This window comes from Heteronotia binoei, chromosome 6 (assembly GCF_032191835.1).
Source record: "Heteronotia binoei isolate CCM8104 ecotype False Entrance Well chromosome 6, APGP_CSIRO_Hbin_v1, whole genome shotgun sequence".
Classification (NCBI taxonomy): Eukaryota; Metazoa; Chordata; class Lepidosauria; order Squamata; family Gekkonidae; genus Heteronotia; species Heteronotia binoei.
Window position 1 is genome coordinate 138,445,438 of NC_083228.1, and position 22,585 is coordinate 138,468,022.

Consider the following 22,585-nt stretch of genomic DNA (forward strand, 5'->3'; position numbering starts at 1 on the left):
AGTTTCTGCCACGGATAGACCGCCGTGAATCTGTCTCACCCCTTTTAAAAAGGCATCTGTGGTTGTGGCCCCATCACGTACCCTTCCACATCTTAAATCATTCGTTGTGTAAAGTAGTTCCTTTCGTACGTGCTGAACCTACCGTCGATCAGCTTCATTGGATGCCCTTGATTTCTAGTATTTTTGGAGAGGGAAAAAAGGTTCTCTTCTGAGCTGTGTGGATGAGTAGGGATTTGAACCCAGGTGTTCTGGGTCCTAATCCAAAACTGTTAACCACATGGGTTGTGTGTGGTGGAACTTGAGAAGCTGGGACACATTGTTGATAAAGATCCCACATTTTCAGGTTATTGCCTGGCCGACTTGTCCTTACTGGGACCGGAAGAAATTGGCTGTGTTATGCAATCGAAGAGGAAATGTACATATCTGTATAAAGGGCTTTTTTTGTAGCAGGAACTCCTTTGTGTATTAAGCCACACACCCCTGATGTAGCCAATGCACCTGAAGCTTACAGAAGGACCTGCACTAAGAGCCCCTGTGAGCTCTTGGAGGATTGGCTACATCAGGAGGGTGTGGCCTAATGTGCAAAGGAGTTCCTGCTACAAAAAAAGCCTAACTAATAGTGATTTCAAAATCCGTCTTTTCTTGTCGCAGAATTGGGGTTATTTAACTTTTTAAAAGCGAATATGCTCAGCTGTTTCTCACGTGGCTGATTTTTCTCTGCTCTTATGCTTTTTCTTAATTCTTCTTTTTTCCTAATTTATGCACAGTTCTCACTTATGGATTCTCTGGGAGGGGAGCTATGGCATCTGAAGGAAATTCCAGATAAAGAGAGATGCCGTGGCTGATATGGTAAGGCCTTTTGTGTTTGATACTCTGGCTTGATCCAGCATGACTTCTCTCATGTTCTTATGTCCGGAGCTGTGATGCTCTGTACTCTTGGTGCTTGGGGAGCAACAGTGTGAGGGCTTCTGGAGTTCTGGCCCCAAAGGTGGACTTTTTTTTCCTTCTTAAATTTTTATTAATTTTTCTGAAAATATCCACAAACATTAAACAAAAAATTACAGGTAATATACATAAAACAATAGTAATAAGAGCACTCTTACAGTCTTCTATTGTTAGGGATTGTAGAATCTTTCGGGCTCAAGTGCCGCGTTCTACTGGAGAAAGTTTTTCTTCCAGACGTTTCGTTCTCGGCTGCGGAGAACATCCTCAGTGGCGTTGCAGCCGGAGCAGGCGCTCTGACCTTCTTGGCTGCTGTAGGTCAGAGCGCCTGCTCCGGCTGCAATGCCACTGAGGATGTTCTCTGCAGCCGAGAACGAAACGTCTGGAAGAAAAACTTTCTCCAGTAGAACACGGCACTTGAGCCCGAAAGATTCTACAATCCCTAATGATGTTACCAGCCGTGAAAACCTGAAGTCTTCTATTGATTCATAGTTTTGCATTTACAATCAATAGTTCAGATGTATTATCCATTACTATACAATATTATATATAAAACAGCTTCAATAATATGAGAAGTTTATTGTATTTTTTTTTAATACACTTTTCAAATTCTTCTTCCAAGTTGACGTAATTAAAAAAAGGGAGCCATTTTTCAATAAAATTGTTTTCTTTCTGGGGTAAGTCTTTTACCCGTCTCTATATGGCTAACTTATCTAATGCCGCTATTTCCCATACTTTAGACATCCATCGTTGCTTTGTAGGAGACACATCTCGTTTCCATTGTCGATCTATCAGAAGTTTAGCCACTGGTGGAATTTTAGGATCCTAACTAAAAGGTGGACTTTTTGATGGCACCTGGATTTGGCCACTGCATGATACAGAGTGGTGAATCGGGTGGGACACTGGCATGATCCCACATGGCTTCTCATGTTCCAGCCGGTAGGCCTCTGGGAGGCAAGGGAGTAGGAACCAGAGGCAATAGCTGTCCCCAAGACCCTTGCTCTGAACAACCATTTAGCTATTTTTGGCTAAATTTGATTCCCCCCCCCCTCCTAGTTTGTTTTGCAGGTTTAAATCCCAGTTCTGCTGTCTTTGAGGTCGCTGCAAGGATCTGGGTTGCTGCAGAAGATGCCGGGGGACAGGGTGCTCGTGGATCTCGAGGGAAACCTGTACAAGGACCTCTCCTTTCCAGCCAAGGATGAGTCGCTCTTCTTTAACTACTCCACTCCCCTGGCCCATTTCAGAGGCGAGATCTGTTGGCTGAGACCTCAGGTTAGTGTTTCCCCTGTGCGGCATTTCGGCAGTCTTCCAGCACTTCACTATCAAATTAGGAGCCAGGAAGTTTGCTTCTGTCACACATTAAAATTGAATTGAGTAGTATTTTTGGCTTCAAGATCTCCGTGGCAGAGCATCTGCTTGGTAAGCAGAAGGTCCCAGGTTCAATCTCTGGAATCTCCAACTCAAAAGGGTCCAGGAAAGTAGGAGTAAAAACCCCTCGGCTTGAGAACCTGGAGAGCTGCTCCCAGTCTGAGTAGACAAGACTGACTTTGGTGGACTGAGGGTCTGATTCAGTATAAAGCCGCTTCATATGTTCATACAACCAGGATAGCCAAACTGTGCCTGATAACCAGCAAGAGGGTTGTGGGGGGTCAGACAGTACCAGATGCGGAGTTCCTCTGGAAGTTCAACAATAGGGCCTTCTCCCTCCCTCTTGCTTCCTTCTGCATCACAGCTTGCTTTGCAAGGCTTGCTCAATTGCACAGGAGCTATAGAGTAAAACCTCTATTTTCTCCATTGGCTGAGGCTCCTCCTTTTCCTCTCTTCCTTGGGGAGGAAGGGGGAAGGCAGAGCTTCCTTTGCCAGGCTCTAAATTGCACAGCAGAGCTACTGAGCCAAACCTCTCTTCCTTCTATTGGCTGAGGCTCCTCCCCATCCTGGTCTTCTGGGGAAGGAAAGAGCCAGAGCTTCCTTTGCCTAGTCCCCAGATCGCATGGGAGAGATACAAAGAAAGCACCTTTAAGACCAACAAGTGCTAATGTTTTCAGTACGTTCTGAGGTTTTTAAAATATATAATGAAATAGAAATATGAGTATATAAATATTTTATATATATATATATAAAGCAAGCACTGTTAAGACCAACAAGTGCTAATGTTTTAAGCATGTTCTAAGGTTGTGTTTGTCTGTGTCCTTTATAAAATTTGTATCTCTGCTACCTAATCTTAAATAGGAATGCACAACAGCCCGGCCTGACACAGCTCTGCCCACAAGGTCTCATTTATGTCAGATTAGGCCCTCAAAACAAAATGAGTTTGACACCCCTGGCTAATAGACCTCTCTCCACCATGAATCTGTCTAACCCCTTTTTAAAGGTATCTTATGGTTGTGGCCACACTACGTACCATCCCACATTTTAATCAATGAAATTGCTGTGCAGTCAGGTTAAAATGGATAAAAGGAAGTCCTTCTTCACCCAAAGGGTGATTAACATGTGGAATTCACTGCCACAGGAGGTGGTGGCGGCTACAAGCATAGACAGCTTCAAGAGGGGATTGGGTAAAAATATGGAGCAGAGGTCCATCAGTGGCTATTAGCCACAGTGTGTATATATATATGTGTCTGATCTGTCTGATCTGTCTTATCTATCTATCTATCTATCTATCTATCTATCTATCTATCTATCTATCTATCTATCTATCTATCTATCTATCTATCTATCTATCTATCTATCTATCTATCTATCCACACACCTATATTGGCCACTGTGTGACACCGAGTGTTGAACTGGATGGGCCATTGGCCTGATCCGACATGGCTTCTCTTATGTTCCTATGTGACACAGAGTGTTGGACTGGATGGGCCATTGGCCTGATCCAACATGGCTTCTCTTATGTTCTTCTGTGACACAGAGTGTTGGACTGGATGGGCCACTGGCCTGATCCAACATGGCTTCTCTTATGTTCTTACGTGACACAGAGTGTTGGACTGGATGGGCCATTGGCCTGATCCAACATGGGTTCTCTTATGTTCTTATGTGACCCAGAGTGCTGGACTGGATGGGCCATTGGCCTGATCCAACATGGCTTCTCTTATGTTCTTCTGTGACACAAAGTGTTGGACTGGATGGGCCATTGGCCTGATCCAACATGGCTTCTCTTAAGTTCTTACGTGACACAGGGTGTTGCTGGGTGGGCCATTGGCCTGATCCAACATGGCTTCTCTTATGTTCTTACATGACACAGAGTGTTGGACTGGAGGGGCCATTGGCCTGATCCAACATGGCTTCTCTTATGTTCTTACGTGACACAGAGTGTTGGACTGGATGGGCCATTGGCCTGATCCAACATGGCTTCTCTTATGTTCTTATGTGACACAGAGTGTTGGACTGGGTGGGCCATTGGCCTGATCCAACATGGCTTCTCTTATGTTCTAATCATTTGCTGTGTGAAGTTGTTTCTTTTATCCGTTTCTGAACCTCCTGCCCGTCAGCTTCACTGGATGCCCTTGAACTCTAGTATTTTCGGAGAGGGAGAAAAGGTTCTCTTTTGAGCTGTGTGGATGAGTAGGGATTGGATTTTTACCCTGCCCCTCACTTGGGAGTCTCAGAGCAGCTTACACTCTTCTTTTCCTTCCCCTCCCGACAACAGACACTCTGTGAGGTGAGTGGGGCTGAGAGAGCTCTGAGAGAATAGCTCTTACAGAGTTATGACTGACCCAAGGTCATTCCAGCAGCTGCAGGTGGAGGAGGAGTGGGGAATCAACGATAGAGGTTTACAAGATTATGCACAGGATAGAGAAGGTAGAGAAAGAAGTCCTTTTTTCCCTTTCTCACAATACAAGAATGGGTGGACATTCAATGAAATTGCTGAGCAGTCGGGTTAGAACGGATAAAAGGAAGTCCTTCTTCACCCAAAGGGTGATTAACATGTGGAACTCACTGCTACAGGAGGTGGTGGCGGCTACAAGCATAGCCAGCTTCAAGAGGGGATAAGCATATGGAGCAGAGGTCCTTCAGTGGCTATTAGCCACAGTGTATTCTTGGAACTCTCTGTCTGGGGCAGAGATGCTCTGTATTCTTGGTGCTTGCAGGGGGGGGGGGGCGGGGAGCAACAGTGTGAGGGCTTCTAGTGTCCTGGCCCCACTGGTGGGCCTCCTGATGGCACTTGGGTTTTTTGGCCTCTGTGTGACACAGAGTAGTGGACTGGATGGGCCATTGGCCTGATCCAACATGGCATCTCTTACGTTCTTATGTGACACAGAGTATTGGACTGGATGGGCCATTGGCCTGATCCAACATGGCTTCTCTTATGTTCTTATGTGACACAGAGTATTGGACTGGATGGGCCATTGGCCTGATCCAACATGGCTTCTCTTATGTGACACAGAGTGTTGGACTGGATGGGCCATTGGCCTGATCCAACATGGCTTCTCTTATGTTCTTATGTGACACAGAGTATTGGACTGGATGGGCCATTGGCCTGATCCAACATGGCTTCTCTTATGTTCTTATGTGGCACAGAGTGTTGGACTGGATGGGCCATTGGCCTGATCCAACATGGCTTCTTTTATGTTCTTATGTGGCACAGAGTATTGGACTGGATGGGCCATTGGCCTGATCCAACATGGCTTCTCTTATGTTCTTATGTGACACAGAGTGTTGGACTGGATGGGCCATTGGCCTGATCCAACATGGCTTCTCTTATGTTCTTATGTGACACAGAGTGTTGGACTGGATGGGCCATTGGCCTGATCCAACATGGCTTCTCTTATGTTCTTATGTGACACAGAGTGTTGGACTGGATGGGCCATTGGCCTGATCCAACATGGCTTCTCTTATGTTCTTATGTGACACAGAGTATTGGACTGGATGGGCCATTGGCCTGATCCAACATGGCATCTCTTATGTTAAACTCAGTTTTCCCAAATAGATGTCCACACACTTAAGCACTACACCAAACTGGCTCTCTAAATTATTAAAGGAATGGAACACCTCCCCTATGAAGAAAAGTTAAAGAGGTTAGAGCTGTTTAGTTTGGAGAAACCATAATTATGGGGTGGCATCATAAACATTTGCAACATTATGCATGGGGTAGAGAAAGAAGTACTTTTCTCCCTTTATCACAATAGAAGAACTCAAGGGCACTCAATGAAATTAAGGAGAGGTAGGCTTAGAACTGATAAAAGGAAGTCCTTCTTCACCCAAAGGGTGATTAACACATGGAATTCACTGCCGCAGGAAGTAGTGATAGCTACAAGCATGGGCAGATTCAAGAGGGGATTGGAGAAACATGGAGCAGAAGTCCACCAGTGGCTGTCAGCCACATGGTATTGATGGAATACTGTGTCTGGGGCAGTGATGTTGTGTATTCCTGGTGCTTGGGGGGCAAAGGTTCTGGAGTTCTGGCCCCACTGGTGGACTTTCTGATGGCCCCTGGGTTTTGGCCACTGTGTGACACAGAATTTTGGACTGGATGGGCCATTGGCCTGATCCAACATGCCTTCCCTTATGTTCCTACGAAATGCAGCTTGTTGGTACCCCCGCCTCCCCGTATTTGCCTTCTTAATTTCTCTCCCTCTCTCTTCCCCCACCCCAATCAGGAGATCTGTTCGAATCCTCGGCTATTTTCAGACAATCATCATGAGTGGCAAGTCAAGCAAGGGATGCTGGGAGATTGCTGGTTCCTGTGCGCTTGCGCCGCTCTGCAGAAGAGCAAATACCTCTTGGCCAAGGTACTGGAAATGAGTGGGCCCTGCTTCTTCTCATGGCAAAACTCAGTCTTCTTGTCAGGATTGGGTCCCTGTGTTCCTTTAGACCAGGGGTGGCCAAACTTGATTAACGTCAGAGCCACATAGAAGAAATGCCAGGTGTTTGGGGGCCACAAGGCATGAATGTCAGATTTTGAAGGAAGGAAGGAGAAGAAGATGAAGGAGAAGAAGGTTAAAACGCTTGGGGCTCTTTAGCTTGGAGATACGTCGACTGCTGGGGTGACATGATGGAGTTTTACAAGATTATGCACGAGATGGAGAAAGTAGAGAAAGAAGTCCTTTTCTCCCTTTCTCACAATACAAGAACTTGTGGGCATTCAATGAAATTGCTGAGCAGTCAGGTTAGAACGGATAAAAGGAAGTCCTTCTTCATCCAAAGCGTGATTAACATGTGGAATTCACTGCTGCAGGAGATGGTGGCGGCTACAAGCACAGCCAGCTTCAAGAGGGGATTGGATAAAAATATGGAGCAGAGGTCCATCAGTGGCTATTAGCCACAGTGTGTGTATATATATATGTGTGTGTGTGTTTGTGTGTGCGTGTGTATATATATATATATATATATATACATACATACATATACATACACACACATATATATTGGCCACTGTGTGACACAGAGTGTTGGACTGGATGGGCCATTGGCCTGATCCAACATGGCTTCTCTTATGTTCTTATGATATTGAATTTATATCCTGCCCTCCGCTCAGAGTCTCAGAGCAGCTCACAATCTCCTTAATCTTCCTCCCCCACAACAGACACCCTGCGAGGTAGGTGGGGCTGAGAGAGCTCTGACAGAAGTTGCCCTTTCAAGGGAAACCTGCCAGAGCTATGGCTGATCCAAAACCATTCCAGCAGCTGCAAGTGGAGGAGTGGGGGAATCAAACCTGGTTCTCCCAGACAAGAGTTTGCACACTTAACTACTACACCAAACTGGCTTGGAAGGAGGGAAAGAAAGAAAGAAAGAAAGAAAGAAAGAAAGAAAGAAAGAAAGAAAGAAAGAAAGAAAGAAAGAAAGAAAGAAAGAAAGAAAGAAAGAAAGAAAGAAAGAAAGAAAGAAAGAAAGGAGGAAAGGAAGGAAGAAAGAAAGAAAGAAAGAAAGAAAGAAAGAAAGAAAGAAAGAAAGAAAGAAAGAAAGAAAGAAAGAAAGAAAGAAAGAAAGAAAGAAAGAAAAAGAAAATAGATGGGGAGGAAGAGGTGGAAAGAAAGCAGCTTTAAATGCATTCTGGCTTGACTTAGAAATGATTTAAAGAGAGAAATGCCTTCTCCAACCTGGCTGAAGGGGTGGGGGGTTTTTTGAGAGCCACACAAGATGTGTAAAAGAGCCACAGTTTGGCTACTTCTGCTTTAGATAGTTGGGACTCTGTAGCCTGCAGCAGGCCCGATTATACTGCGGCCTCCAGTGCAAAATTAGTTGTCTTTTATAAGTAATAATCTTTTTTAAAAAAATGTCTGGCTGAGAGGAGGAGATTAGGGAGGAATTATAGCACAGTCTAAAGCAGGGCTGTCAAACTCCCGGCCCATCTGCTGGAACTGGCTAGCCCAGGACTTCAATCGGGCCTGCGGCAATTTTCTCCCCCCCTCCTGTCCACACCTTTTGAAACTCCAAAGCTGCTGAGGACATTCCCAGCTTCTTCTGCCTTGTCTTTGCTGGCTTCCGGGCTTGCAAAGCTGCAAGGAAAACACGGAACGGCTTTTCCATTAAGGTCTCTGTACCCAGAGACCTTAATGGAAAATCTGTTCCGTGTTTTCCTTGCAACTTTGCGCTGCAATGTATTTCAGTGAAGCGGAGCTAAGGCAGCTTCACTTTTTGCAGCATTTATGGCCAGTTGAAGCTGCTTGCCAGTAAAGAGTTGATGCTTTAAGCCAGCTTGTCTTTGCTGAGCGGACCTGAGAACCGGTGCCTAGAGAGTGTTCTAACCTGGGAACCTGTCCTGTCCTCTTAGGTGATCCCTCCAGGCCAGCCCAGTTGGAGAGACGAGAACTACCGGGGCTGCTTCACCTGTCGGATCTGGCAGTTTGGACACTGGGTGGAAGTCACCATCGACGATCGTCTGCCGTGCCTCGGGGGCAAACTTTGCTTCTCCCAGTGCCAGACGGAAGATGTGTTTTGGCTCCCCCTGCTGGAAAAGGCCTATGCCAAGTAGGTGAAACTGCGTGCCTACTAAGGTCACCAACTCCAGGCTGAAAAATTCTTGCACGTTTGGGGGTGGAGCCTGAGAAGGGCGGAGTTTGGGGAGCAGAGGTAGTTTAGGATACAAATCCTACCCCCAGGGCTCTTTTTGAGCAGGAATGCAGTTCTGGCTAGCTTGGCATCAGGGGGTGTGGCCTAAGATGCAAATATGCTCCAGCTGGGCTCATTCTACAAGAAAGTGTTGTGTGAAACATTAGTGATGTCAGGGGGTGTGGCCTAAGATGCAAATGTGTTCCAGCTGGGCTCATTCTACAAGAAAGTGTTGTGTGAAAAAAGGTGATGTCAGGGGGTGTGGCCTAAGATGCAAATGTGTTCCAGCTGGGCTCATTCTACAAGAAAGTGTCCTGTGAAACATTAGTGATGTCAGGAGGTGTGGCCTAAGATGCATATGAGTTGCTGGGCTCTTTCCACAAAAAAGTGTTGCGTGATACAATGGCGATGTCAGGGGGTGTAGCCTAATATGTAAATGAGTTCCTGCTGAGCTTTTCCCACCAAAAAGTGTTGAGCAAAACAATGGTGATGTCAGGGGGCATGGCCTAATATGCAAATGAATTCCTGCCGGGCTTTCCCCACAAAAAGTGTTGTGTGAAACGATGGCGCTGCCAGGGGTGTGTGGCCTAATATGCAAATTAGTTCCTTCTGGGCTTTCCCCACAAAAAGTGTTGTGTGAAACAATGGTGATGTCAGGGGTGTGTGGCCTAATATGCAAATGAGTTCCTGCTGGGCTTTCCCACAAAAAAGTGTCGAGCAAAACCGAAACCTATGCTCCATATTCATTGGCCCCTGTTTGACTAAGCAAACAGCAAAGCCCGACAAATATAAAATTGTCTTCTCGTTGTCAACTCGGAACCAACTGGTAATTGAAACTGTTGCAAATTTTTTATATCTAGGAGGCGCTTAATGTATTTACAAATTGCCATTCGATGGATGGATTGGTTCCCTGTTATGTTCGATATAATGCCAATAAAGGTTGTTGTTGAGCAAAACAATGGTGATGTCAGGGGGTGTGGCATAATACGCAAATGAGTTCCTGCTGGGCTTTCCCCACAAAAAAGTGTTGTGTGAAACAATGGTGATGTCGGGGTGATGTCGGGGTGTGTGGGGTGATGTCGGGGTGTGTAGTCTAATATGAAAATGAGTTCCCGGCTGGGCTCTTTCTACAAATAAGTGTGTGAAACAATGGTAATGTCAGGGAGATGCCGGGGATTGAACCTGGGACCTTCTGCTTCCCAAGCAGATGCTCTACCACTGAGCCACCGTCCCCTCCCCAAATGAGTTCCTGCTGGGCTTTCTCTACATCAAAAGCCCTGGCTACTCCCATCATGGTCAGCACTGTCTACTCAGGTGGGCAGCAGCTCTCCAGGGTTCCAGGCAGAAGTCTTTCCCATCCCCTGCTGCCTGGTCCTTTTAACGGGGGATGGAACCTGGAACCTTCTGGATGCAAAGCGGACACTCTACCACTGAGCCCTTCCACATTTTTAGCGATGAGGTCAGTTCCCCCTCGGCATATCCCAGAGCACTAAGAATGGTGCTTTTGCAAATGCCTGATAGGTGAGTTGTCCTCACCGGGGCTCGTGATCTAGCAATGCGGATCCTGTGAATTTAGGGGAAGGTATTTGTGAATTTCCTGGCTTGTGCAGGGGGTTGGACTAGATGACCCTGGAGGTGCCTTCCGACTCTATGATTCTAAGAGGGCATTTGGATCCTGCTCCACATGATCTGGAACTCAACCCTAGGGAGGATGGGGAATGTGAGGGAGACAGAGGGCAGAAAGCGTAAGAACCAGGGGTGGAATTCTAGCAGGAGCTCCTTTGCATGTTAGGCCATACCCCTCCCCCTGATGTAGCCAATCCAACAGCTTACAAGGCTCTTTTTTGTAAGCTCTTGAAGGATTGGCTACATCAGGGGTGTGTGGCCTAATATACAAAGGAGCTCCTGCTAGAATTCCACGCCTAATAAGAACAGGTGTTGTGTGGGGAGAAAGTCACCTGCCTGAATTGGCAAAAGACACAGGAATTTGCTGCCAGAGGATGTAGTGATGGGCACAGCTATAGACAGCTTTAAAAAGGGATTAGACAGATGAATGGAGGAGAAGTCTCATCAACGGCTGCTAGCCATAGTGGTGGGGAACCTCTACATTCAGAGGCACTAAACCTCTCGATCCCAGTGCCAGGAGGAAACAACAGCAGGGGAAGGCCTTGGCCTCTGTGCCCTGTTGTTGCCCCTCCAGAGGAACTGGTTGGCCACTGTGTGAGCAGGATGCTGGACTAGATAGACCACTGGTCTGATCCAGCAGGGCTCTTCTGGTGTTCTTATGAAGGCCTTGGCCTCTGTGCCCTGTTGTTGGCCCTCCAGAGGAACTGGTTGGCCCCTGTATGAGACCGGATGCTGAAATAGATGGACCACTGGTCTGATCTAGCAGGGCTCTTCTGCTGTTCTTATGAAGGCCTTGGCCTCTGTGCCCTGTTGTTGGCCCTCCAGAGGAACTGGTTGGCCCCTGTGTGAGACAACAGGCTGGACTAGATGGACCACTGGTCTGATCCAGCTGGGCTCTTCTGGTGTTCTTATGAAGGCCTCAGCCTTTCTGCCCTGTTGTTGGCCCTCCAGTGGAACTGGTTGGCCCCTGTATGAGACCGGATGCTGGACTGGATGGACCAGTTGTCTGATCCAGCAGGGCTCTTCTGATGCTCTTATGAAGGCCTTGGCCTCTGTGCCCTGTTGTTGTCCCTCCAGAGGAACTGGTTGGCCTGTGTGAGACAACAGGCTGGACTAGATGGACCACTGGTCTGATCCAGCTGGGCTCTTCTGATGCTCTTCTGAAGGCCTTGGCCTCTCTGCCCTGTTGTTGGCCCTCCAGAGGAACTGGTTGGCCCCTGTATGAGACCGGATGCTGAAATAGATGGACCACTGGTCTGATCTAGCAGGGCTCTTCTGCTGTTCTTATGAAGGCCTTGGCCTCTGTGCCCTGTTGTTGGCCCTCCAGAGGAACTGGTTGGCCCCTGTGTGAGACAACAGGCTGGACTAGATGGACCACTGGTCTGATCCAGCTGGGCTCTTCTGGTGTTCTTATGAAGGCCTCAGCCTTTCTGCCCTGTTGTTGGCCCTCCAGTGGAACTGGTTGGCCCCTGTATGAGACCGGATGCTGGACTGGATGGACCAGTTGTCTGATCCAGCAGGGCTCTTCTGATGCTCTTATGAAGGCCTTGGCCTCTGTGCCCTGTTGTTGTCCCTCCAGAGGAACTGGTTGGCCTGTGTGAGACAACAGGCTGGACTAGATGGACCACTGGTCTGATCCAGCTGGGCTCTTCTGATGCTCTTCTGAAGGCCTTGGCCTCTCTGCCCTGTTGTTGGCCCTCCAGAGGAACTGGTTGGCCCCTGTATGAGACAGGATGCTGGGCTAGATGGACCAGTGGTCTGATCCAGCAGGGCTCTTCTGATGCTCTTATGAAGGCCTTGGCCTCTGTGCCCTGTTGTTGGCCCTCCAGAGGAACTGGTTGGCCCGTGTGAGACATGATGCTGGACTAGATGGACCAGTGGTCTGATCCAGCTGGGCTCTTCTGATGCTCTTATGAAGGCCTTGGCCTCTGTGCCCTGTTGTTGGCCCTCCAGAGGAACTGGTTGGCCCCTGTATGAGACAGGATGCTGGGCTAGATGGACCAGTGGTCTGATCCAGCAGGGCTCTTCTGATGCTCTTATGAAGGCCTTGGCCTCTGTGCCCTGTTGTTGGCCCTCCAGAGGAGCTGGTTGGCCCGTGTGAGACAGGATGCTGGACTAGATGGACCACTGGTCTGATCCAGCTGGGCTCTTCTGATGCTCTTATGAAGGCCTTGGCCTCTGTGCCCTGTTGTTGGCCCTCCAGAGGAGCTGGTTGGCCCGTGTGAGACAGGATGCTGGACTAGATGGACCAGTGGTCTGATCCAGCTGGGCTCTTCTGATGCTCTTATGAAGGCCTTGGCCTCTGTGCCCTGTTGTTGGCCCTCCAGAGGAACTGGTTGGCCCCTGTATGAGACAGGATGCTGGGCTAGATGGACCAGTGGTCTGATCTAGCAGGGCTCTTCTGATGCTCTTATGAAGGCCTCGGCCTCTGTGCCCTGTTGTTGGCCCTCCAGAGGAGCTGGTTGGCCCGTGTGAGACAGGATGCTGGACTAGATGGACCAGTGGTCTGATCCAGCAGGGCTCTTCTGATGCTCTTATGAAGGCCTTGGCCTCTGTGCCCTGTTGTTGGCCCTCCAGAGGAGCTGGTTGGCCCGTGTGAGACAGGATGCTGGACTAGATGGACCAGTGGTCTGATCCAGCAGGGCTCTTCTGATGCTCTTATGAAGGCCTTGGCCTCTGTGCCCTGTTGTTGGCCCTCCAGAGGAACTGGTTGGCCCGTGTGAGACAGGATGCTGGACTAGATGTACCAGTGGTCTGATCCAGCTGGGCTCTTCTGATGCTCTTATGAAGGCCTTGGGCTCTGTGCCCTGTTGTTGGCCCTCCAGAGGAACTGGTTGGCCCGTGTGAGACAGGATGCTGGACTAGATGGACCAGTGGTCTGATCCAGCTGGGCTCTTCTGATGCTCTTATGAAGGCCTTGGCCTCTGTGCCCTGTTGTTGACCCTCCAGAGGAACTGGTTGGCCCCTGTATGAGACAGGATGCTGGGCTAGATGGACCAGTGGTCTGATCCAGCAGGGCTCTTCTGATGCTCTTATGAAGGCCTTGGCCTCTGTGCCCTGTTGTTGGCCCTCCAGAGGAGCTGGTTGGCCCGTGTGAGACAGGATGCTGGACTAGATGGACCAGTGGTCTGATCCAGCTGGGCTCTTCTGATGCTCTTATGAAGGCCTTGGCCTCTGTGCCCTGTTGTTGGCCCTCCAGAGGAACTGGTTGGCCCGTGTGAGACAGGATGCTGGACTAGATGGACCAGTGGTCTGATCCAGATGGGCTCTTCTGATGCTCTTATGAAGGCCTTGGCCTCTGTGCCCTGTTGTTGGCCCTCCAGAGGAACTGGTTGGCCCTGTATGAGACAGGATGCTGGGCTAGATGGACCAGTGGTCTGATCCAGCAGGGCTCTTCTGATGCTCTTATGAAGGCCTCGGCCTCTGTGCCCTGTGTTTGGCCCTCCAGAGGAGCTGGTTGGCCCGTGTGAGACAGGATGCTGGACTAGATGGACCAGTGGTCTGATCCAGCAGGGCTCTTCTGATGCTCTTATGAAGGCCTTGGCCTCTGTGCCCTGTTGTTGGCCCTCCAGAGGAGCTGGTTGGCCCGTGTGAGACAGGATGCTGGACTAGATGGACCAGTGGTCTGATCCAGCTGGGCTCTTCTGATGCTCTTATGAAGGCCTTGGCCTCTGTGCCCTGTTGTTGGCCCTCCAGAGGAGCTGGTTGGCCCGTGTGAGACAGGATGCTGGACTAGATGGACCAGTGGTCTGATCCAGCTGGGCTCTTCTGATGCTCTTATGAAGGCCTTGGCCTCTGTGCCCTGTTGTTGGCCCTCCAGAGGAGCTGGTTGGCCCGTGTGAGACAGGATGCTGGACTAGATGGACCAGTGGTCTGATCCAGCTGGGCTCTTCTGATGCTTTTATGAAGGCCTTGGCCTCTGTGCCCTGTTGTTGGCCCTCCAGAGGAACTGGTTGGCCCGTGTAAGACAGGATGCTGGACTAGATGGACCAGTGGTCTGATCCAGCTGGGCTCTTCTGATGCTCTTATGAAGGCCTTGGCCTCTGTGCCCTGTTGATGGCCCTCCAGAGGAACTGGTTGGCCCGTGTGAGACAGGATGCTGGACTAGATGGACCAGTGGTCTGATCCAGCTGGGCTCTTCTGATGCTCTTATGAAGGCCTTGGCCTCTGTGCCCTGTTGTTGGCCCTCCAGAGGAACTGGTTGGCCCATGTGAGACAGGATGCTGGACTAGATGGACCAGTGGTCTGATCCAGCAGGGATCTTCTGATGCTCTTATGAAGGCCTTGGCCTCTGTGCCCTGTTGTTGGCCCTCCAGAGGAGCTGGTTGGCCCGTGTGAGACAGGATGCTGGACTAGATGGACCAGTGGTCTGATCCAGTAGGGCTCTTCTGATGCTCTTATGAAGGCCTTGGCTTCTGTGCCCTGTTGTTGGCCCTCCAGAGGAGCTGGTTGGCCCGTGTGAGACAGGATGCTGGACTAGATGGACCAATGGTCTGATCCAGCTGGGCTCTTCTGATGCTCTTATGAAGGCCTTGGCCTCTGTGCCCTGTTGTTGGCCCTCCAGAGGAACTGATTGGCCACTGTGTGAGGCAGGATGCTGGACTAAATGGACCACTGGTCTGATCCAGCAGGGCTCTTCTGATGCTCTTATGAAGGCCCCTGGTTGGTCCCTGTGTGAGACAGGATGCTGGACTAGATGGACCACTGCTCAGATCCAGCAGGGCTCTTCTAACATTTATACATTTCTATTACTTCTGGAAAGTGCTTTTGCTCTGGCTGTAGCTTCAAATTAGTTATTTTTTCCCCATTCTTTGCTGTACCCGCAAGTGGTTGTTAACTTTCCCTTCAACATGTCAGTCCCAATCAGAGAGTGCTTTTCTTCTTCCATTTGGGGAAGGGAACGTGAAGTCATTCTGGAGGTTCCTGAAGTGTCCGTCTCTCAATTTCTAGGGTTCACGGGTCCATACGAGCAACTGTGGGCTGGCCAGGTTGCCCGACGCTCTGGTGGATCTGACCGGAGGCCTGGCGGAGCGGTGGGCCCTCAAAGACCCGGGGCGGAGTACAGAAAGGGAGCGGGCGGGGCAAAGTCTTGGAGAAAGCCGTCTTTCGGAGGCTGATGAACCTGAAAGAAAAGTGTGTCCATGAGCTGCTCCCGTCTTCAAGCTCCCGGCAAGGTTAAGGGGAAAGATTCCGCAAAGCCGATTTGCTCCAAGTGTCCCAACAGGGTTTGGTAGATAGATAGATAGATAGATAGATAGATAGATAGATAGATAGATAGATAGATAGATAGATAGATAGATAGATAGATAGATAGATAGATAGATAGATTAGATGATAGATAGATAGATAGATAGATGATAGATAGATAGATAGATGATAGATAGATAGATAGATAGAAGATAGATAGATAGATAGATAGATAGATAGATAGATAGATAGATGATAGATAGATAGATGATAGATAGATGATAGATAGATAGATAGATAGATAGATAGATAGATAGATAGATTAGAATAGATAGATTAGATAGATATAGATAGATAGATAGATAGATAGATAGATAGATAAGATAGATAGATAGATAGATAGATAGATAGATAGATAGATAGGTAAGGGTAGGTAGGTAGGTAGGGTAGGTAGGTAGGTAGGTAGATAGATAGATAGATAGATAGATAGATAGATAGATAGATAGATAGATAGAGATAGGATAGATAGGTAGGTAGGTAGGTAGGTAGGTAGGTAGGTAGAGTAGGTAGGTAGGTAGGTAGAGGTAGGTAGGTAGGTAGGTAGGTAGGTAGATAGATAGATAGATAGATAGATAGATAGATAGATAGATAGATAGATAGATAGATAGATAGATAGATAGGTAGATAGGTAGATAGGTAGATAGGTAGGTAGATAGGATAGATAGATGAATTTATTGTCATTGTTCTCAACAAAAAGAGAGCAACGAAATGAGGTGCTCTTCCACAAACATACCAACACATCAAACACACATATTCATAAAACCATTTAAATACATCTAAAACCATTAAACCATTTAAACCATTTAAATACATCTAAAACGGATAAACATTCATAAAACCATTAAAACCATTTAAACCATTAAATAAACATTCATAAAACCATTAAACATTCATAAAACCATTAAAACCATTTAAACCATTAAATACATCTAAAACAGATAATCCCTTCATAACCCTGCATTTACCTAACCACAGCACTTGGATAGAAACTGTCCTTAAATCTGTTTGTGCTAGCCTTCAACACTCTATATCGTCTACCTGACGGTAAGATCTCAAAAAGCAAATGGCCCAGATGTGTATGGTCCCCTTAGGATCATTTGTATCTTCCTTTTACATGCCATATTATACAGATCCACCAATGAGGGGAAGAGAACATCCACAAATCTTTTGTGCTCTTCTCGTCACTCTCTGGAGCACCCTTCTCTCTGCTTCCGTGCAGCTCCCAAACCACGCGCAGAGGCAATAAGATAAAATGCTCTCAATGGAACTACGATAAAAGGCAACCAGCAGACTCCCTGCAGCCTATGGGAAGGCCGGCCCCTGTCTCTGATCCAAGGCAGATCTGGGCATCTTTTGCACCAGACTTCCCCTAGCCCCCTGGTTCAGACTAATAATCAAATATGATCGTCTGAGATTCCCATACCGGGTTGATATCTCCAGTTTTAACATCAGAACATCCTTCCCAGCTCTCCGCTTCAGACCGTGCAAACAACTCCGTTAAGCGGTCAATATTCCCATGTCCCAACAGAACAATGTTTTTGCATTTGTGGTTCGCCTATGATAAGAGAGCCTCCCCCGTTATATTCTATCCTGTCCACTCTACGACACCCCCGGAATTAAATTTCTCTCTGGAGTACTCACCTTCTTAAAAGCACGTTTAGAAGCTGAAAAGATTAATATTTCTGTTATCTGACAATGATGTTCATTTGTCCAGTTTGGTGGTGTAGAGGTTAAGTGTGCGGACGCTTATCTGGGAGAACCCGGGGTTTGATTCCCCAACTCCTCCCCTTGCACCTGCTGGGAAAGGCCTGGGTCAGCCATAGCTCTGGCCAGAGGTTGTCCTTTGAAAGGGCAGCTGCTGGGAGAGCCCTCTCAGCCCCATCCACCCTCACAGGGTGTCTGTTGTGGGGGGAGAAGATATAGGGAGATTGTAAGCCACTCTGGGTCTCTGATTCAGAAAGAAGGGCGGGGTATAGAATCTGCAGTCCTTCTTTATAGAGTCTCTTTGTTTGCCCTTGCAGCTAAGAAGTAAGAGAAATATCAAATGCTGTAAGTTCTTGAGGTTGGCCTTTCTGGGGAACTTGTTAATGGGGAACTTTGTTGTTTGTGTTCTGTTTTTGTAACTGCCAAGGGCTATATAAAATAAATTTTTGTTGCTAAGGACTATAGAAAACGTACTTAGTGAATTGCATTGGATTCTCCAGCTGAACTTACCTTACGAACCGTGTATGATTTTGGATTCCTGATGCCGTGAAAGTTGTTATTGATGATAATGATATTGGATTTGTATCTCGCCCCTCCCACTCTGAATTTCAGAGCGGTCACAATCTCCTTCACTTCCCCCCCCACACAATAGACACTTTGTGAGGTGGGTGGGGCTAAGAGGGCTCTCACAGCAGCTGCCCTTTTCAAGGGACAACCTCTGCTGGAGCTATGGCTGACCCAAGGCCATTCCAGGCAGCTGCAAGTGGAGGAGTGGGGAATCAAACCCGGTTCTTCCAGATGAGAGTCCACACACTTAACCACTACATCAAACTGGCTCTCTCTATTGGATTTATACCCTGCCATTCACTCTGGACTCTCAGAGTGGCTCACAATCTCCCTTTACCTTCCTCCCCACAAACAGACACCCTGTGAGGTGGGTGGGGCTGGAGAGGGCTCTCACAGCAGCTGCCCTTTCAAGGACAACTCCTGCCAGAGCTGTGGCTGGACCCAAGGCCATTCCAGCAGCTGCAGGTGGAGGGAGTGGGGAATCAAACCCGGTTCTTCCAGATAAGAGTCCACACACTTAACCCACTACATCAAACTGGCTCTATTGGATTTATATCCCGCCCTCCACTCTGAAAAGTCTCCAGAGCGGCTCACAATCTCCTTTACCTTCCTCCCCCCACAACAGACACCCTGTGAGGTAGATGAAGATATTGGATTTATATCCCGCCCTCCCACTCTGAAGAGTCTCAGAGCGGCTCACAATCTCCTTTCCCCTTCCTCCCCCCACACCAGACACCCCTGTGAGGTAGATGAAGATATTGGATTTATATCTCACCCTCCACTCTGAAGAGTCTCAGAGCGGCTCACAATCTCCCTTTCCCTTCCTTCCCCACAACAGACACCCTGTGAGGTAGATAATGATATTGGATTTATATCCCGCCCTCCACTCTGAAGAGTCTCAGAGCGGCTCACAATCTTCCTTTCCCTTCCCTCCCCCACAACAGACACCCTGTGAGGTAGATGAAGATATTGGATTTATATCCCACCCTCCACTCCGAAGAGTCTCAGAGCGCTCACAATCTCCTTTACCTTCCTCCCCCACCAACAGACACTCTGTGAAGTGTGTGGGGGCTGAGAGGGCTCTCACAGCAGCTGCCCTTTCAAGGACAACTCCTGCCAGAGCTGTGGCTGACCCAAGGCCATTCCAGCAGCCTGCCAGTTGAAGGAGTGGGGAATCAAACCCGGTTCTCCCGTTCTCCCAGATAAGAGTCCGCATGCTTAACCACTACATCAAACTGGCTCTCAGTTCCAGAGAAATATTAACTGTTTGTGTGGTAATTATGCACAATGTTAAGTATTTTTGCCCAGAGAACTGGCGATCGCTGCTTTGGCGTCAGGCAGCAGTTTTTCTCTCGGCTGGTTGGCTAAGGATCCTAGAGATTTTTCTGCCATCTTCTGGACATGGAGCAGGACCACTGGGAGTCTGGGGGTGGGGGGAGGTAATTGTGAGTTTCCCGCATTGTGCAGGGAGGGGGTTGGACTAGATGACCCTGGAGGTCCCTTCGGACTCGACGATTCTATTTTTCAAAGCCATCCCAAAGGTGGGGGAGCCGTTTCCCCTAATTTGGGGAGCTGAACGTCAGCTGCGTTTCGAACAGAGCTTCTCTTTTCTCCCCTCCCGGCAGGCACGAGCGAACTGGGCGAGTTCCACGCCTTCATCGTCGTCGACATGCAGGATCTCTCCAAAGTCTCCAGGAAGGACATTATCTTGCTGCGGATCCGGAACCCCTGGGGGAGACGCTGCTGGAAGGGGCCCTGGAGGGAGGGGTGAGTGGCCCCCGTCTGATGGGCAGCTTCGGAAGGGGGTGGACATGCTGGTGTAGAGGAGTGTCCCCATCCGGCGGTGCCAGGGGCAGCCACACGACGCTGAGCGGCGGGCATTACTGCCAGGAGCCAGCCCCTTGGTGGAACGCATTAGGGATGCTCTGAGTCCTTTCTCTCGGGCCTTTGAATAAACATAATCCTGAATTCAGGTGGGTAGCCGGGTTGGTTTGAAGCAGGGGTGGCCAAACTGTGGCTCAGGAGCCACGCGTGGCTCTTTCACACATCTTGTGCGGCTCTCGAAGCCCCCGCTGCCCTATCGGCTGGCTTGGAGAAGGCATTTCTCTCTTGAAATTGCTTCGCCAAGCCAGCCAAAAGAGGTGAAAAGACAGTGGCTTTCTTTTCACCTCCCTCTCCCCTCCCCCCATTTTCCTTCCCTTTCTTGTCAGGGGAGGGACGGTGGCTCACTGGTTAGAGCATCTGCTTGAGAAGCAGAAGGATCCCAAGTTAAATCCCCGGCATCTCCAACTCAAAAGGGTCCGGGCAAATAGGCGTGAAAAACCTCAGCTTGAGACCCTGGAGAGCCGCTGCCAGTCTGAGAAGACAATACTGACTTTGATGGACCAAGGGTCTGATTCAGTAGAAGGCAGCTTCATATGTTCATATTCCTTCCTTCCTTCCTTCCTTCCTTCCTTCCTTCCTTCCTTCCTTCCTTCCTTCCTTCCTTCCTTCCTTCCTTCCTTCCTTCCTTCCTTCCTTCCTTCCTTCCTTCCTTCCTTCCTTCCTTCCTTCCTTCCTTCCTTCCTCCCTCCCTCCCTCCCTCCCTCCCTCCCTCCCTCCCTCCCTCCCTTTCTTCCCTTCCTCGCTTCCCTTCCTTCCTTCCTTGCAGAGCCAGTTTGGTGTAGTGGTTAAGTGCGCGGACTCTTATCTGGGAGAACCGGGTTTGATTCCCCACTCCTCCACTTGCAGCTGCTGGAATGGCCTTGGGTCAGCCATAGCTCTGGCAGAGGTTGTCCTTGAAAGGGCAGCTGTTGTGAGAGCCCTCTCCAGCCCCACCCACCTCACAGGGTGTCTGTTGTGGGGGAGGAAGGGAAAGGAGATTGTGAGCCACTCTGAAACTCTTTGGAGTGGAGGGCGGGATATAAATCCAATATCTTCATCTACCTCACAGGGTGTCTGTTGTGGGGGGAGGAAGGGAAAGGAGATGGTGAGCCGCTCTGAGACTCTTCGGAGTGGGGGGCGGGATATAATCCAATATCTTCATCTACCTCACAGGGGTGTCTGTTGTGGGGGAGGAAGGGAAAGGAGATTGTGAGCCGCTCTGAGACTCTTCGGAGTGGAGGGCGGGATATAAATCTAATATCTTCATTTACCTCACAGGGTGTCTGTTGTGGGGGGAGGAAGGTAAAGGAGATTGTGAGCCGCTCTGAGACTCTTCGGAGTGGAGGGCGGGATATAAATCCAATATCTTCATCTACCTCACAGGGTGTCTGTTGTGGGGGAGGAAGGGAAAGGAGATTATAAGCAGCTCTGAGTCTCTGATTCAGAGAGAAGGGTGGGGTATAAATCGGCAGTCTTCTTTCCCTCCCTCCCTGCCCCTCCCCTCCCTCGCAGCTGTAATATTGCCTGCCTCTGTGTCACAGCCCTGGTATTCCTTGGAGGTGGCCCTTCCAAATAGTAGCCAAGACGGACCCAGCTTAGCTCCCGAGATCTGACGAGAGCAGGCTCGCCTGGGGCATCCAGGTCAGGGCGGAGACGAGCAGAGATGCTTTGCCATGACTTGCCTTTGCGAAGCAACACTGGACTTCCGTGGAGGTCAGCCACCCCAGTACTAACCCAGGCTGACCCTGCTTAGCTTCCAAGATCCAATGAGATCAAACTAGCCAGGGGAGGTGAAGATTGTTTCAATGAGCGATTCCTCTCTTTCAGTCCCAGAAGAGGCTGTGTGTCTTTGAAGAGCCAGTTGGGTGCAGTGGTGAAGTGTGTGGACTCTTATATGGGAGAACTGCCTTTGATTCCCCACTCCTCCACTTGCACCTGCTAGCATGGCCTTGGGTCTGCCATAGCTCTGGCAGAGGTTGTCCTTGAAAGGGCAGCTGCTGTGAGAGCCCTCTCGGCCCCGCTCACCTCACAGGGTGTCTGTTGTGGGGGAGGAAGGAAAGGAGATTGTGAGCCGCTCTGAGACTCTTCGGAGTGGAGGGCGGGATATAAATCCAATATCTTCATCTACCTCACAGGGTGTCTGTTGTGGGGGAGGAAGGGAAAGGAGATTGTGAGTCACTCTGAGATTCTTTGGAGTGGAGGGCGGGATATAAATCCAATATCTTCATCTACCTCACAGGGTGTCTGTTGTGGGGGAGGAAGATAAAGGAGATTGTGAGCCGCTCTGAGACTCTTTGGAGTGGAGGGCAGGATAGAAATCCAATATCTTCATCTACCTCACAGGGTGTCTGTTGTGGGGGAGGAAGGTAAAGGAGATTGTGAACCACTCTGAGACTCTTCAGAGTGGAGGGCAGGATATAAATCCAATATCTTCATCTACCTCACAGGGTGTCTGTTGTGGGGAGGAAGGGAAAGGAGATTGTGAGCTGCTCTGAAACTCTTCGGAGTGGAGGGCAGGATATAAATCCAATATCTTCATCTACCTCACAGGGTGTCTGTTGTGGGGGAGGAAGGGAAAGGAGATTGTGAACCACTCTGAGACTCTTCAGAGTGGAGGGCGGGATATAAATCCAATATCTTCATCTAC

The 22,585-nt window shown here is 49.1% G+C and overlaps 2 protein-coding genes across 2 annotated transcripts in view; one reads left to right on the top strand and one right to left on the bottom strand.

Moving 5' to 3' along the window:
* The window catches only part of LOC132574464 (cytochrome P450 2J2-like), a 585,507-nt gene that overhangs the window by 504,647 nt on the left and 58,275 nt on the right, over positions 1–22,585 (bottom strand). The gene's annotated exons all lie outside the window — the stretch shown is intronic.
* CAPN10 (calpain 10) overlaps positions 1–22,585 on the top strand; it is a 51,707-nt gene that overhangs the window by 7,242 nt on the left and 21,880 nt on the right. The window contains 9 exon segments of the mRNA XM_060242776.1: positions 768–849; positions 1,999–2,214; positions 6,540–6,671; positions 8,654–8,850; positions 15,508–15,520; positions 15,522–15,551; positions 15,553–15,636; positions 15,638–15,731; positions 19,701–19,842. Coding sequence (XP_060098759.1) covers positions 2,071–2,214; positions 6,540–6,671; positions 8,654–8,850; positions 15,508–15,520; positions 15,522–15,551; positions 15,553–15,636; positions 15,638–15,731; positions 19,701–19,842 — 836 coding nt within the window. The 5' untranslated portion in view covers positions 768–849; positions 1,999–2,070.